The sequence below is a fragment of the Ipomoea triloba genome, chromosome 8 (assembly GCF_003576645.1).
Source record: "Ipomoea triloba cultivar NCNSP0323 chromosome 8, ASM357664v1".
Taxonomy (NCBI): domain Eukaryota; kingdom Viridiplantae; phylum Streptophyta; class Magnoliopsida; order Solanales; family Convolvulaceae; genus Ipomoea; species Ipomoea triloba.
Genome location: NC_044923.1, coordinates 6889425 through 6903560, shown reverse-complemented (window position 1 = coordinate 6903560; position 14136 = coordinate 6889425). Strand labels below are relative to the sequence as shown.

General features: G+C 36.4%; 1 protein-coding gene and 1 long non-coding RNA gene across 6 annotated transcripts; both read right to left on the bottom strand.

Moving 5' to 3' along the window:
• Positions 1 to 321: 321 nt before the first annotated feature.
• LOC116027359 (granule-bound starch synthase 1, chloroplastic/amyloplastic) lies at positions 322 to 4574 on the bottom strand. Of its 4 annotated transcripts, none has more exons than XM_031268936.1 (15): positions 4449 to 4465; positions 4225 to 4231; positions 3605 to 3955; positions 3145 to 3225; positions 2960 to 3058; positions 2760 to 2849; positions 2616 to 2679; positions 2427 to 2527; positions 2203 to 2312; positions 1857 to 2100; positions 1593 to 1769; positions 1309 to 1500; positions 1125 to 1211; positions 901 to 1029; positions 322 to 738 (listed from the first exon to the last, which is right to left on the bottom strand). In XM_031268936.1, exons 3-15 carry the CDS (start codon positions 3938 to 3940, stop codon positions 622 to 624), a joined length of 1827 nt encoding a protein of 608 aa, XP_031124796.1. In that variant the 5' UTR covers positions 3941 to 3955; positions 4225 to 4231; positions 4449 to 4465; the 3' UTR covers positions 322 to 621. The 4 variants fall into 4 exon arrangements, with proteins under 4 accessions (XP_031124796.1, XP_031124795.1, XP_031124794.1 ...); XM_031268935.1 differs by lacking the exon at positions 4449 to 4465 and adding an exon at positions 4392 to 4407; XM_031268934.1 differs by lacking the exon at positions 4225 to 4231 and having other exon boundaries at positions 4449 to 4574.
• A 4547-nt stretch (positions 4575 to 9121) lies between these two features.
• Positions 9122 to 12803, bottom strand: LOC116026789. Of its 2 annotated transcripts, XR_004099894.1 has the most exons (3): positions 12553 to 12803; positions 10543 to 10677; positions 9122 to 9356 (listed from the first exon to the last, which is right to left on the bottom strand). It is a non-coding gene; the product is annotated as an uncharacterized LOC116026789 (long non-coding RNA). The 2 variants fall into 2 exon arrangements; XR_004099893.1 differs by lacking the exon at positions 9122 to 9356 and having other exon boundaries at positions 10369 to 10677; positions 12553 to 12801.
• Between the last annotated feature and the right edge of the window lie 1333 nt (positions 12804 to 14136).

Sequence of the window (14136 nt, the reverse complement as noted above, 5' to 3'; positions counted from 1 at the left end):
ACCGCGATCGGCAACAAGTGTCGTCATCGGTGTCGAAAGTTGCGCTAAAAATTTAAAAAATGAATTAATTGCTTTTTTTTTTTTTTTTCCGATTTCAATGACTTAATTGCTTTGTTTTTCTGAGTTCAATAGCTTATTTAAGAGTTATTCAAGTTCGATGGCATAATTGTTTGTTCTCAAATAGTACGATGACTTATTTGTAGTTTATCCTTGTCTTATATCTTGCCTTTGAATTCAGATTCTAGAAATACCTAATGAATGCTATGACTTAAGTATCAGCATTCTAAATGCAGTGTGCTAAAGGTAGAATGAATCCAGATCTATATAGCAAAATCATCACAAGTTGCTGGAAATCAAAGCACAAAACCACAAGAGGCCATTGCTTATTTATATTATACATTTAGTCTGCTGAAGTGCAAGTTCCCAATGTCTTAAAACACCAAGCTAGTTAGTTTGAACTCTCTATTTACTACCACCTGGGCATACCAAAAAACAATAAAGAGTCCCCCATTGGCTCTTTCATCACCCTCATAATGCTCAAGAGCACCAAAACCCCTCTGCTCTTTCAACATATATAAAAACTTTATTAGCTTCATATGCCAGCTTATGAAACCATAGTTTTCATGGAGTGGCGACGTTTTCCTTTGCAAGTGGTGCAATTTCGTCTCCTTCAAGCCCGGGCTCGCTACCAGCAACTCCTAAGCTCAACAGCACTGTTTCCCAATTCTTGGCAGGTCCCTGCAACGAAAACCAATTAGCGGCTTTGAACCCATGACTTTTTGCATGACTTTGATACCAAATTGAAGCATGTGCTCCATCTCAACTAAAAGCCTAAGCTGATAGTTGGACTGCACATTTACGTTTATATATTATTTATGCTCAACAAGGGCGAATGCCTACCTTCCACGAGAGCTCTTGTGACATGCAGTTCTTGATCATTTCAGTGAATGCAAGGGTTCCGTAAATTGCAAGTGCTCTACCAACAGTGGTTATCACCTTCAGCACGTCCGCTGGGTCAACAGTTTCACACTGAGCACAAGCAACAACAAAACTTCGTTACCTCTTGTTATGATATATAACATAATTAATAGACAAAAAAATGTATTATGTTGAGAATCACATACGTCGACGTTGAAAGCCCCCATGTGGAACCCTGTATAACCTTCTTTCACAGTGTCAACAAGTCCACCCGTTGAGGCACAGATGCACGGCTGATATATGTACACATTTATATTGACAATTAGAACTTTAACTAGGAAGAGTCATGAAAGGCGAGTTTTGGATAGGTCTAAGTGTCGGGTTTCTTACTGTTCCATATCGCATAGCATGCAACTGAATGAGACCACACGGCTCAAATCTGCTCGGGATCAACATAAAATCAGCACCAGCAGTAATCATGTGAGCCAAAGGAACGTTGAACTTTGCCACTCCTCTAGCTTTGTCGGGATACATCACTTCAAGCTGCTCAATTTGCTGCTCAAATTTCTTCTTCCCAGTTCCCTGATTGATTTCATCATTGCAATTCAGATCCACGGTTTGGCAAAGGGACGGACATAAGAAAAGCGTGCATTAAGAGTTCACATAGCACTTACGAGAATCAATATCTGAACATCCATTGAAATGAACTTAGAAATCGCAGCATAAAGAATGTCTGAGCCTTTCTGCTCTTCAAGTCTACCGATAAAACCAATCAATGGAATATTCCTGTCAACCGGCAAACCAACTGCCGCTTGAAGAGCTTCCTTCAACAAGGGCTTCGCTTGCATAACCTATAAAGCATAAAATTCCAAATGAGCAAAACTCCCTAAATTCAATATCAAATGAGAATGTAGACACAAATTAAAGTACTATCTTACAGTCGTGATATCATATTTAACAGCAAGGTACTTGTCAGTTGCAGGGTTCCACTCTTGGGTATCCATTCCATTACAAATACCAGTGATGCCGCAGTCTCGGATGTGGTTGTCCAATTCCACACCCTTCGAAACGCAAGAAACAAGCTCCTTGGCGTAGTTTGGGCTCACAGTAAAAACCCTGTCTGCTTCACGTATTCCAGCTTTCATCCAGTTTATCTTTCTCCCCTTCACTGGCTTGTCATACCTGGCAAAATTGAGAATGAATTGAATTCAGAGATCAAGCAGCAAGAATCAAGATACAGAATTCATAATCTTAGGCTCTTAGCTAAAAGCATCTAATTCCTACCCATCAATAAAATCAAAAGAACCCTTGTACTCGTCAGGCAGATTCAGAAGAGAAAAGTCTGAAAAGGCAAATCTGCCTTGGTAGGCAATGTTGTGAATGCAGAAAGCAACCTGGCAACATTTTAGCAAATAGCGGGAACACATATAAGTATAGTCCTTGTGATTAGGTAGGATTAAATGTGGAAAACTTCCGTCCAGTCCAGTCCAATCCAGAAGAGGCATTACCTTGGCGTTCATGTAGATTCCTCTCGACTGGTACATGGTTTTCAGATAGCACGGAAGGAGAGCAGTGTGCCAATCATTGGCAACGAAAACAACATCCTCACCTTCACAATTTCATAAAAGATTATTATGTTAATTCTTTCCCCACTCTAATCTCAAGTACTTCCAAAACCCCTAGAAGAAGAAAAATACCATAAGGTCCACTGAAGTATTTGCTGGAGTTAAGATTCAAAACTCTCGGTGCCTCAAGTGCTGCCTGAAACCAACACAAGTGAAATGTTAAATAATGTTTACTCATGTGAAGCCTAAGATAAACGCTTAGACACTATGCATTACTTGGCACAACAAACTGAACCGCAACTGGTTGTCCTTGTAATCTTTCCCAGCCTTGGGACCATAGAGCATAGATCCAGTTTTTCCCCAAACCTAAACAGCACAGATCGAAAGCATTCATGTCAATTAGTAGCTTATAACCAGTCGAAGGATTCACTGGTAACATACACCATAACTCTCGAAAATTATGAGTCTATACTAACCTTCTCCAGGAACATAGGATGATCCACAAAAACACGATCAACTCCGCGTTTGTATGAATGGAAGAAACGGACAGGTTCAATTCTGTCTCCAACTTGTAGCTGCAAGATACATATAAAGCACTCAATACTTGACTTGTTGCATGGAAGAAATTTAGCACAAACATATAAAAATGGCAGAAGACTACCTCAACAATCACACAGGTATCCCAAGCATCTTTGTACTGATCATAACGGGGACACACTGTCATAACTCTATGCCCGCGTGCCTGGAAAATGGATGTACACAGAACTGAATTAGCAATGATTCATTATTCAATTCAACCATCACATGTATGACTAATGAAACTGTAGAATGGACAACTATCCCACAACTGCACAAGCTAAATATTCCCTCCGTCCCATTTTATGTGTCTGATTCAATTGCTTGATTGGAGTTATTTTTAATTCAAATTTTCATAATATTAAGTTTAGTATTAATATACAAAATTTATATATTTAGAAACTACACTAAAAGTACATATAAACAAAGAAGAAATAATTGATTTGACCAATTAATACTAGGTAGGACAAATAAAATGCAACAGAGGGAGTAGTAGTAGAATGGAAATGCATCAGATCAGAGATGAAATGAAGTGTGGGACTTACTGCCAAGGCTGGTGGCAATCCTCCAAGAACATCTCCAAGTCCACCAGTTTTGCACCAGGGGCCCACCTCACATCCCACAAAGATCAAGTTCATCCCTTGTTGTTTACACACAATAGTTCCTGCTGTCATTCCACCCTCATTTTTCCTCCCATTTTTGCTGGGCTTCTTGGCACTGGTTCTCAATTGTAACATGTCAATCTTGTTCACAGGTCTCAACCCATTGTGAGTCACAGCTTGGCTCCTCAGGGCTAATTGACCCAACCCCACTTTTGATTCCCCAGAAGTGGCACCCCCACAGACATGAGAAACAAAGTGTGAGGCAGTTATAGTTGCCATCACTCACACAACACCCTAGAAAAGAAGGAACAGTTAGCACCTCATTTTATAAAGCTCAATAGTATCATCAGAAAGTAGCAGACACAAACAAGACTGGAGCTTTTTTCAAGAACAAATCCATTTATTTAAATCAGCAAGCTTTAGAATTTAGAAAACAACCCATCAAAGAGATTGAATCAAGAACCCGAAAAACAAGATTCAAGATTTGACATGCACTAGGCAACTAGCATCATAAGTAGAATCGAAAAAGAAGATCAAAAGAGAAAGCATCGATCACCACGTACTTATATACTACTCCAGGGAAGTGAAGATCAATACCATGCAAAAACACGAGTATAAGAGATTAGAAGATATGAAAAGAATTGGGTATGAGTGGGAAGAGAGTAAGATTGAAGCGATCCGGAGAAATGCAGAAAATTTCTCAAAATCAGTTACTATTATCACTACTAACCGAGGTTCAAAAGTGATGAAGAATCGTAACGGTAACGGTAACGATAACGGCACTCACCGCTTCACCGGAAACTCCGCGGCTGAGCAACGGCGGTTATAGCAGCTACTGCAAGAGTGTGGAAGCACGGGTTGGAGGTGGAGAAGAAGCATGGAGAGAGCGGCTACAATTTGTAGCAATGGTGGCAACTTGGGAAACGAGGGGTGCCACGTGGGCGGTGGAGGATTCATGGGGATCCCCAGAGGGCCCCACTGGGTCAGTGGGAATATGCTACGAATTTGAGGTCCTTCTTTGCAATTGTGACCCCGGAAGTGGGGCCCGGTGAAAATTTTCGGGGATCATTGGGAATATGCTCCAAATTTGAGGGCCTTACTTGAAATTGCGAGACGAGATTTTTTTTGGGCCGTCAATCCAGTCTCCAAGTATGGCAATGCGACAAAAGGAGAAATACACAACTTTCTGGTGGAGATGACAATGGGGCCCCGCGCTTTCAGATCGCCAGAAAGATGAACGGTGAGAAGCGAGAACGGACGACATTTCATGTGACGTCCGGACCATCTTTTTCTTAATGTTCGCAATACATCCTATCCCTCTCTCTCTCTCTTTCCAAGAAAGATTTTTATTTTCAATAGTAAAACACATTTTAAAAACCACAACCTTCTTGTAAAATAAGTCCTGAAATAAAATGACTTAACTGACTTATTTCATTATTTGTTAATACTTTGGCTTAATCCAATACAGTAGCTCAAGTGGCAAGTGAGCTGAACTCAAATTTGATTCTCTTAGATTTAAAAAAAAAAGAAAAAAAAACCTTTTATTTCATAAAATACACTAACAACAGTAGATGTTAAGTCATATGAAAATCTTAAAACCTTTATGTCAAGTGGCATATATCATTACATTATGATTTTGCAACTTATTTGGTTGGCTTTAATTGTAATTTTACAACTTAATTTCTTATCATGATAAATTACGATGTTTGATTGGAAGGAATTACAATTCTTTCATTTTGTTGAAATGCAATTCATAGGTGCTCCCCATAAATTGCAATTCGGTAATTGTGAAAAAGGATAAAAGGGACAAAATGACAAGTGAAGTCCTTGGTTATTATTATTATTACTACTACTACACAAGGATATTTTAATTTTTATATCATTTCTTTCGTTCTCATTCTCAATAATTCTATTCATCTCTACCAAATAATGTAATTGGAATCTATACTTTATTCTTACCTTATTATTTTCTCACCGAATTATAATTCTTTTTCCATTAATTCATTCATTCCCATCGTTTACCTGTTAAAGTTTAGAATAGTACAGTATCATTCCTCAGCTTAAGTGAACACGAGCAATTATTAAATGTACCAAATTGGCTACCTGTAAATTTCACGGTTTAAGGAGTATAATCTCTAGTTGCCATGAATTCACATGATGTCTTTCACGTTGTTCATAGGTTAGCATGACAGCCAAGTAGAGATATCATCTTCATTTATTCAAATTTACTTGGACTATACCAACGTTTTAAGAAACAAATACCAAAGAGAGAGAAAAAGAAAAAGAAAACAGGACAATATTCACATATCAAATCAAAGCCTCAATGATCAACGTGCCTTAAATTACAGGCCTCTAGTTTTTATTTTGTCCAAAAAAACAAACATGAAAAATAAAAATCAACCCAGAAGCCAATTGAAATTTCAAACATTCAGATTGTGAACAAGATTCATTTTGCCACAATGCTACCAGTCAATCACTAGAGTTTCTTCCAAAGGGCCATTCTTGGCCCTCTGTCTTCTATGGTACACAATACTCCTTTTTTTTTTTTTTTTGAAAATATGGTACACAATACTCCTAGTCTCACCACTTCACATCTCAGTCATAGTTTAAAAAAGATTGAATCTCAACCAATAAAAATACATCTGGCTTATGCTTAACGAACTGTCTAAAATAACACAACTGCAAAAAAAATGATTCATGTGATTTTATTATCATAATAGAATCAGGCAAAGAAATCTCCAGGAATATGCTACATGTACACATTGAGTGCAAGGGTCTCTCCAGATTTGGCAGGACACCTTGTACTCACAGTACTAGTATCAATTGTCCCCATAAACATCCTCTTTCTGCATATAGAACACCAAGAATCATACATTCATACAATCAGTGCATTAATCAAGCCAAACAAGTGATACAGGGATATAATCCATAACACATCTGCTCGGCTTATAGGCTCTTTCATTTAGCCACCTGACATGGAGGAAAGAAATCAAAGAATTTAACCTTCTCACCCCCAAGTACATATTTACCATCCTAGCTAACAAAAACAGTATGATATCATGGCTGAATACCATCTTAGCTAATGAAAACAGTACCATACTTTCAGCCATGGTTCACCAGACAAGAAAGCTTAAAAAATATGAGAAATAAAAGATACATAAATTAATACCCCAGTATTTTGATAGCTTCATAGACAGCTTATGATACAATACAAACATCCATAGAAAAGTAAATTACTCTTATAAATTTTAGAGGTCAAAATACAAAACCAGGAATTGGTGTGTAAATCAGGAAGATTGTGTCACCAAAAGGGAAAAACAAAATTAAGACAAAAATGTAGTTCTCACTTCTCAGTTCATTGAATCAATCAACTAGAACTAACCAAACACAAACATTATCAGCCGCAGTTCACACAAATCGATGAACATGAAAATTTCAATGAATTAATTAACCAATGCCTCTATCGCTACAATCTCCTCTATTTGCTTAACACCAGGAATGCAGTGAACATGACCACATGAACCAAATCTGAGTTCACCTATGGGCTGTGATTAGAGTCTCAATGAATCTTAGGCCATCAAACCTTGGTGCAAATTTCTCCCCATTAGATAACTTCTCCAAATTTGACGAAGATGAGCTCTTCCGTAAATCAGCCATTCCATGTTCTCCTGAAGGAGAATAGCGATGATATGACTGTCCCTACAATTTATATGAATTTTATTTAGAATATTTCAGCCAATAATGTAATCAGAGGTGGACAGGCGGTCAAATTTGATTGGATCCGGTGAACTACATGCCATAAAGAAATTATACAGCAATATGAAGTTGAAATACTGAAGCAATTCAGAACTGATTTCAACAAAGGCGTTCAAAATTCTTAAATAATTGGGAGCGTTAATGAATAAAAGGAAAAACATAACTGAGGAATTACCTCGTTGGAAGAAAGGTTGAGGTTGGACTCATTATCACAGGAAGGTGCGGCGAGAGCCGCGGTGGAAGCTGCGAGCACCGAGGCAACGAAAGTGCACGAAGCCTTCATTTTCCGCCGGGAAATGGAAATAAATGAACAGATCTACCGGAGACTCGAAGCGAAAGGAGCGAAATCCGACGAAAATCCGACGGATCTCGACCCGACTCCGGTGTCAACGACGGTTCTCCGCGGCCACGAGGAAGCTTTCTTTTTCCGCTCTCCGTCGATAACTTTTTATAGTTTCTTATATACTGTATTGTACTATTTAATTATTAAATAAAAATTAAGACTTTCGTGACCAAAGAATTCAACATTTAACTGGATTTAATTTATAATTTTAGTTCCGCGCTCACGTGAACCAGAAAACCAACGCCTTTCCACAGCAGCTAGACTATACTACTAGTCTACTATAGCATGGAGCACGGGGCCCTCTATTTCTAGCTTATAAATTAATCTTGGGATAAAGTCAAATAAGTCATTCAAATTTTACCAAAATAACAATTAAACCATTAAGCCAAGACCTTGTGGTCCAGTGACATCAAACCTTTTCCTTTATACGGGAGGCAGATACTGCATTCTAATAGAGTTAGTAGTATTCAAAAAAAAAAGAACAAAAAAAAAAAAAAAAGATGCAAGATTTATTTGGTAGATGGCATTCTCAATAGATTTTAAAAGCTTTGACTACTTTAACGGTTTGACTTTGTCAAAACACTACAAATATTGATTGGTTAACGACGAATTTAGACACGGTTTGATGACAAATCACCAACTTCTCAAATGTCGCAATTTGCAGCATTTGGATTTGCATGCCAAATCTAATAGTTGTTTAATTCTAAATCTCCATTTGGCGTTGGCACCTATACCATTTCTTCGAACTCTTATTTGAGCATTACACGGCCTAAAGCCTATGACACACACGAGCATTTATGCAATGGTTGTTTAATTCCAAATCCCTCCTTTAGTCATTATATTTTACTCAATTACTTCCTTCCTTTGTTAATTGTCAATACATGAATTCACCTATTCTCGTTGTGTTTAAGCCCTCACTCCTTGAATCAATTTTCGCTCACTTATTGAGGACGATACTCACTTTTCACTTCCACTAAAAACAACTTACCCTAGCATATAGGCTAGCCTATATGTGTGTGTGTGTGTTTACTGCTTTGGTGCATTTTGTTTATTAGGAAAGTAATATGCTTGTACTTATAAATTTGGTGGTATTACCTAAATGGTTTATCTAGTAGTAGATGGTGCCTTAAGACTTTGGTTGGTTGGTTATCTAATGCTCTTGTTTTTTTCGATGGATAAGACTTTGGTGTGCCAATTTAGTCCTTCTAGAGAAAGAAGGGAAGGGCAGAGTTCGGACTTGAACATGTTTTCAATTTGGGATAGAGCAATTTTTGTGTGAAAGAAGTTTGTGTAAGCAAAGTCGTGTTCACGTTTATGTTAATTAAATTGAAATAGATGACTACTATATTTTTAAAATATTGTAATAAAAAAATTGAGTGACCATCAAAATTGGATGGTAAAATTCATCGGAATTTAGGAAAGAATTCTCAACAGAGCAATAGAGTAAATCTTTAGAAGAGTTAAAGCTCAGGATACCAATAAAGTGTGGACTTTAGGAAAGCAGTGAAGTAAGGATTGACTCATTGAAGTTTTGGCCAAGTAAATCTTCACACACTATTGCATCAGCTTTTTTACTACAGCCAAGATATCTAACCCCTGAAAAAGATGAGAAAAAATTAAATTATACTAATAAAGTATGAAATAATATTGTTCAAAAGGAAAGTTCGAGTGAGCAGGTATCATATTATCACAAAGGAATAAGAATGAATGATTGCCTACTTCTTTGTATTTATAATCAAACAATGGCATCAACAAAGATGAAATATCAGTTCCACAAACCAGAATGGAAATCACAACCATTACTGCATCAGACTATTTATGCTTCAACCTTACTAAAAACATACCAAGGAAAAAGTCAGAACACTGCAGTTCAACCATAGAGAGATATTTATTCCTTATAAGCAATGCCACTCAAAAAGATCAAAGATTTTTTATTTTTTTTTTAATGTTAGATCATAGAGAATCGAATATTCATCTTGACAAGAAATTATCTACGTGATAAAATAGATAACACAAGAATTATGGGCTAAAGCTCAGTTGGTAAAACACCTCATATTTACACGCGTTCCCGTGTTTTTCAAGGAAGTCCACCATACAATGATGAAAAAACTGATCTTTTTGAAAAATCAATGCCTTACTCCATAACCTTGAGGGAACCGTAGCCTGACTGCCCTGACAAAAGGTTCAGTCCAATTTGGGCGCCCCTTTAGGTGCCAAACACACCCCATCATTGATTTGAGATATTGATAAGGTGTATCAAGTTTCATATTTATTTTTGAAATGGGAGAGGCTTCATTTAAATTAGCCTGATGTTGGCCAGAGGCAGACCTATGTCAAGATAATCCAACCCTTGGAAACACTTTGGTAGTGCTACTGGATAAAAAATCTCAAATAATGAATCAGCACATGGAGCCCTTTCTTTATACTCAGTATTATTTTTCTGTCAAGAAAAACTATGGCAGGCTGACCGATACTTATATCATTCAATGAAAGAGCCCAATGCAAAAAAATAAAATGCACAATTCTCCATTTTTTTTGGAAAACTAAAAAATCCAAGAAATAAAGTAAGCACAGTGAGAGGTAGATAATGGATTACTTCCGCCAAGAATGAATTCTAATACGTAGTATCAATATGCAGAAATTGTAATTACCATCAGATAATTAAACCACAAACTCAAACACCAAATCAAGAAAGAAGCACTGAGTAAGCAGGAAACAAAATCATTGTAGCATAGTATCAGAATGTGCTTTGAATAGACATTATTTCCCAGAAAATACAAACCTAAAAAGCTCAAGAGAGCAGCAGCACAGAAATACAATCATCTATTCAATCAGCTCAATGCTTTGCAGATTCAATCTCCTTCAGTTTTTCCAGAGCAGATATGCGATCATCAAGTGATGTTTGGAATCCTTTCACCTGACATTGTGTAAGAACAGTTAGTAGCTGGACATCAACTTACCAGCACGCTATATAGGTTCATAATTGATCATATTTTACCCCATAGTTACTCTTCATTTTGTGCTTATAATGTAACTTTTATGATCAAAATGATCCTCATTTGATCAATTAGGTACAAATTCTCTTGATTAAGTGAAAAAGATCAACTTTGCATGTGTTTTGGAAGGAAACTGAGTCAAGTGGATCATTGGAGGACAAAAGAAAGAGCAAAAGATGGACCAAAATTAAGTTTCAGACCTGTACTGGGTGCGTAAGGCCATACAGAGGGTGTACCAGTCATCCAAAATGTACGGATTTCAAGAACAAGATTCTAGTCAAGGTGTATGGGGTACGTTACCACGGGATGCTTGGCCATACACCTACTCCTATTGTCACTATATGATACATGCTAAGGAAGTCTTATTTTATTATATTACATAGTTTAGATATTAATAAATTACTAAATAGTTATTTAGAAAGTAGAAACTAATAAGTAGTTATTTAGAAATTACTAAATAGTTATTTAACTTATTATTCTTAGTCTTTGAATTAATTTTGGTAGTTGGAAGATTCAGCAGATTACTTAGCTTATTTAGCCATTCTATGAGTTGTATTTTACCCTATAAAAAGGGGAACCAATTCTAATGAAAGAAAGCCAGAAATTCAATCCCAAAAAAGGGTCTAAAGGAGTTTTGGGTCTCAAGCAAACCCAGTGTCTTCTTCTTTTCCTTTCACAACTATTATTCTTTCTTTCTTTTTCCTTATGATTTCTTGCCCATGACGGGAGCACATAACACTATACCGCAGTATGTACGCAGGATGACTCAACTATAATGTATAAAATTGTATAATTTTACATTTTAATTATTTTATTTAAAATATAAAAATTTATAATAATATGTAAAATAATGATATTTATTTTAAAAGTATATATATAAAAAAAAGCATGGTTTTGGCCGGAAACCAGGCAGTTCTCTGGACTGCTCTGTTTTCCGGCGGAAACTAGTCCGCCGAAAAAGAGAGATTTGGCCATTTTGGCCGAAACCTCACTGATGCCAACTCCGGAAAATGACTTCCTGAAATTTTTGGCAGAAGTCATTTTTCAGAAAAATGGCTTGATTTTCCATGGTCAACGGAAATTGTTTTCTGTTGACCGCATTTTCCAAGCCTTCTCAAACACAGAAAACCCGGAAAATGATTTCCGGAAATCATTTTTGGGATTTCCAAACACACCCTAATAGTTTTATCTCATTTTTATTGCCTTGTTTTACTTGTTTATTTACATTTGATATTTGCTTGATTCCAACTCATGATGATTTTTGCCGATTTTCTAGACTTTGTGTCTAGTTTGCCTAGTTATTGCATAGGTTGTGTCATAAATCCCAATCTCGAGAGAACAACAAGTTTACACCCTTTTGCTCACCAATTTCTAAACGCACGTTAACACTGAAGCAGTAATTAAAGAGTACTGATTTCTAGTTTCCTGTAAGCCATTGAAACACAGAAATGGAGTTCTACAAGAATCGTAAAAGCAATGATAACTCTATATCAAGGAAAATTCTGCAACATTTATTCTTATAGTATCGATTGTAAGAAAGATTGATACCCAGTTTCGATTTAACTCAAGCATAAAATTCAATTCTTGGCTTCATCTCTATGAAGCAAATAACCTCACTATTAAATCCACAAAACTATATCATCCAAATACAACAAATTTATTTCAAAGGATGTTTAGTCTGCCTCCAACAGTTTTTGGTGGATGACTCGGAGAAGATCTAAAATTTGCAGAAACGACAAACGAATTCGAAGAATAGAAAGGCGAAATAAAGGATTAGATTAGGAATAGCAGCGCACCTCTTGAGCGATGGAGTCGTGGCAAGACTTGTAATCCTGGTGAAGAAGGTAGATGCCGGCGAACGACGCCGTTGCAGCGCCGGCGAAGAACGATGTCAAACGTACTTTCGTTACGTATCCAATCATCGCTAGCTCTCTTCTTCTTCCTTTTCTTCCCTATGTCCGGAATGCTGGATTCCAATTTCCGACCAACCGTTTGGCCCTAAATTTGCAGAAAAAATGAAGGAAGAAAGAGAAATGGACCTGATTAGAAACATTATTATATTTTGCCCCCGATAATATATAAATATTGCTCCTTCATTCCGAAACTTTCTGAAACTACAGATTTGTGCATTTTTTAAAAGCATTCAACTTTTTTTTTTTTTAATCAAAGGGAGGGTCAAGCCCGAAATCCTACAAGTTACATTCCTGAGATAAAACTCACACACAAAACATCACTCAGATCAAAAAGCAGTGCTTGCTCGACACAATGGGGGCCTCGTCCCACTCGACCCACGTGATATTAGAGGCTTGGATGTGTTTAGCCAAAGTGTCCACAAAGAAAAGTAACATCTCACTTCGTTGGACTGGTTATCATAAAATGCTTTAATATGTTGTTTCATATTATATGGTAAATAATTGGAGATGAAATCATGTTTAAAAAAAATATTTAAATATCAAAGCTTTAATTAAACAATGATATATTGTGTTATTTTAGATTTTTAGTAAATTAATAAGGATAAAAAAAATGTATGTTAAAAAAGTCAATAGCTTTATTTTGAAACCCTACTTCGAAGACGTTTGAAAATAAGTTATTATTTTAAAATAAGCCCAACCAAACAGAGCTATTGTATATTACAAATTAGTATTAGAGCTTAGGTCGTGAGATCTTGGATATAGAAAATAGAAGAGTTTATTAGGCTATAATAATGTAAGAATAAAATTGGTTAGGAATACCTCATATTGGGGTTTACAAGTAACATTAATCAGTAATTGAATACTTTCAAATTTAAACGTAACTAATTTTTTATTTTGAGATCAAAAACCCTGTAAGCAGTATTGGATATAAAAAGATATATAAACCGATGATCCTATATCAGACATTCAACATAGAGGATGCGAAATCATTTGGCGCCAACTTCAGAAAGACTTTTGAAGCTTTGTTTCGCGCGCATACAAATTTGAGATCTAAGATTGAAACTTTCACTATATATCTCCTCTTATACCTCGACTTTAACTTGCGGCTTCACCATCGTCTCTCTATTCTATTACTAAACCTCTCGCTCATAGTGATTATATTTCAATTATAAGGGAAATTATGGCGTTAAACAGGAACTGATTAAGAAATTAAAGCATGAAAACCCTAAACCTTTTATGGAGGTTAAAAACCTAGGTTATGGGGTTCAATTCGAAACACTGATTTAAAAACCCTTTGGGGAAATCATCGTCGCAGGGCTTCTAAAATAAATGTCCACGTGTTATTTGAAGTCAGAACACGTGAGAATGTAAGTTTATTCCACATATATAATATGATATAATATATTATATCAATTAGTGATTTAGTCAGTTAGGCAACTCAGGATATTCAGTTTAGCTAACTGAGTA

Coding starts and splice junctions, on each gene's coding strand:
- LOC116027359 (XM_031268934.1), bottom strand. CDS start 3,940: ATGGCAACTATAACTGCCTCACACTTTGTTTCTCATGTCTGTGGGGGT. Junction 3,059..3,144: donor ATACCTGTGTGATTGTTGAG/GTAGTCTTCTGC, acceptor TGTATCTTGCAG/CTACAAGTTGGAGACAGAAT. Junction 2,528..2,615: donor ATACTTCAGTGGACCTTATG/GTATTTTTCTTC, acceptor GAAATTGTGAAG/GTGAGGATGTTGTTTTCGTT.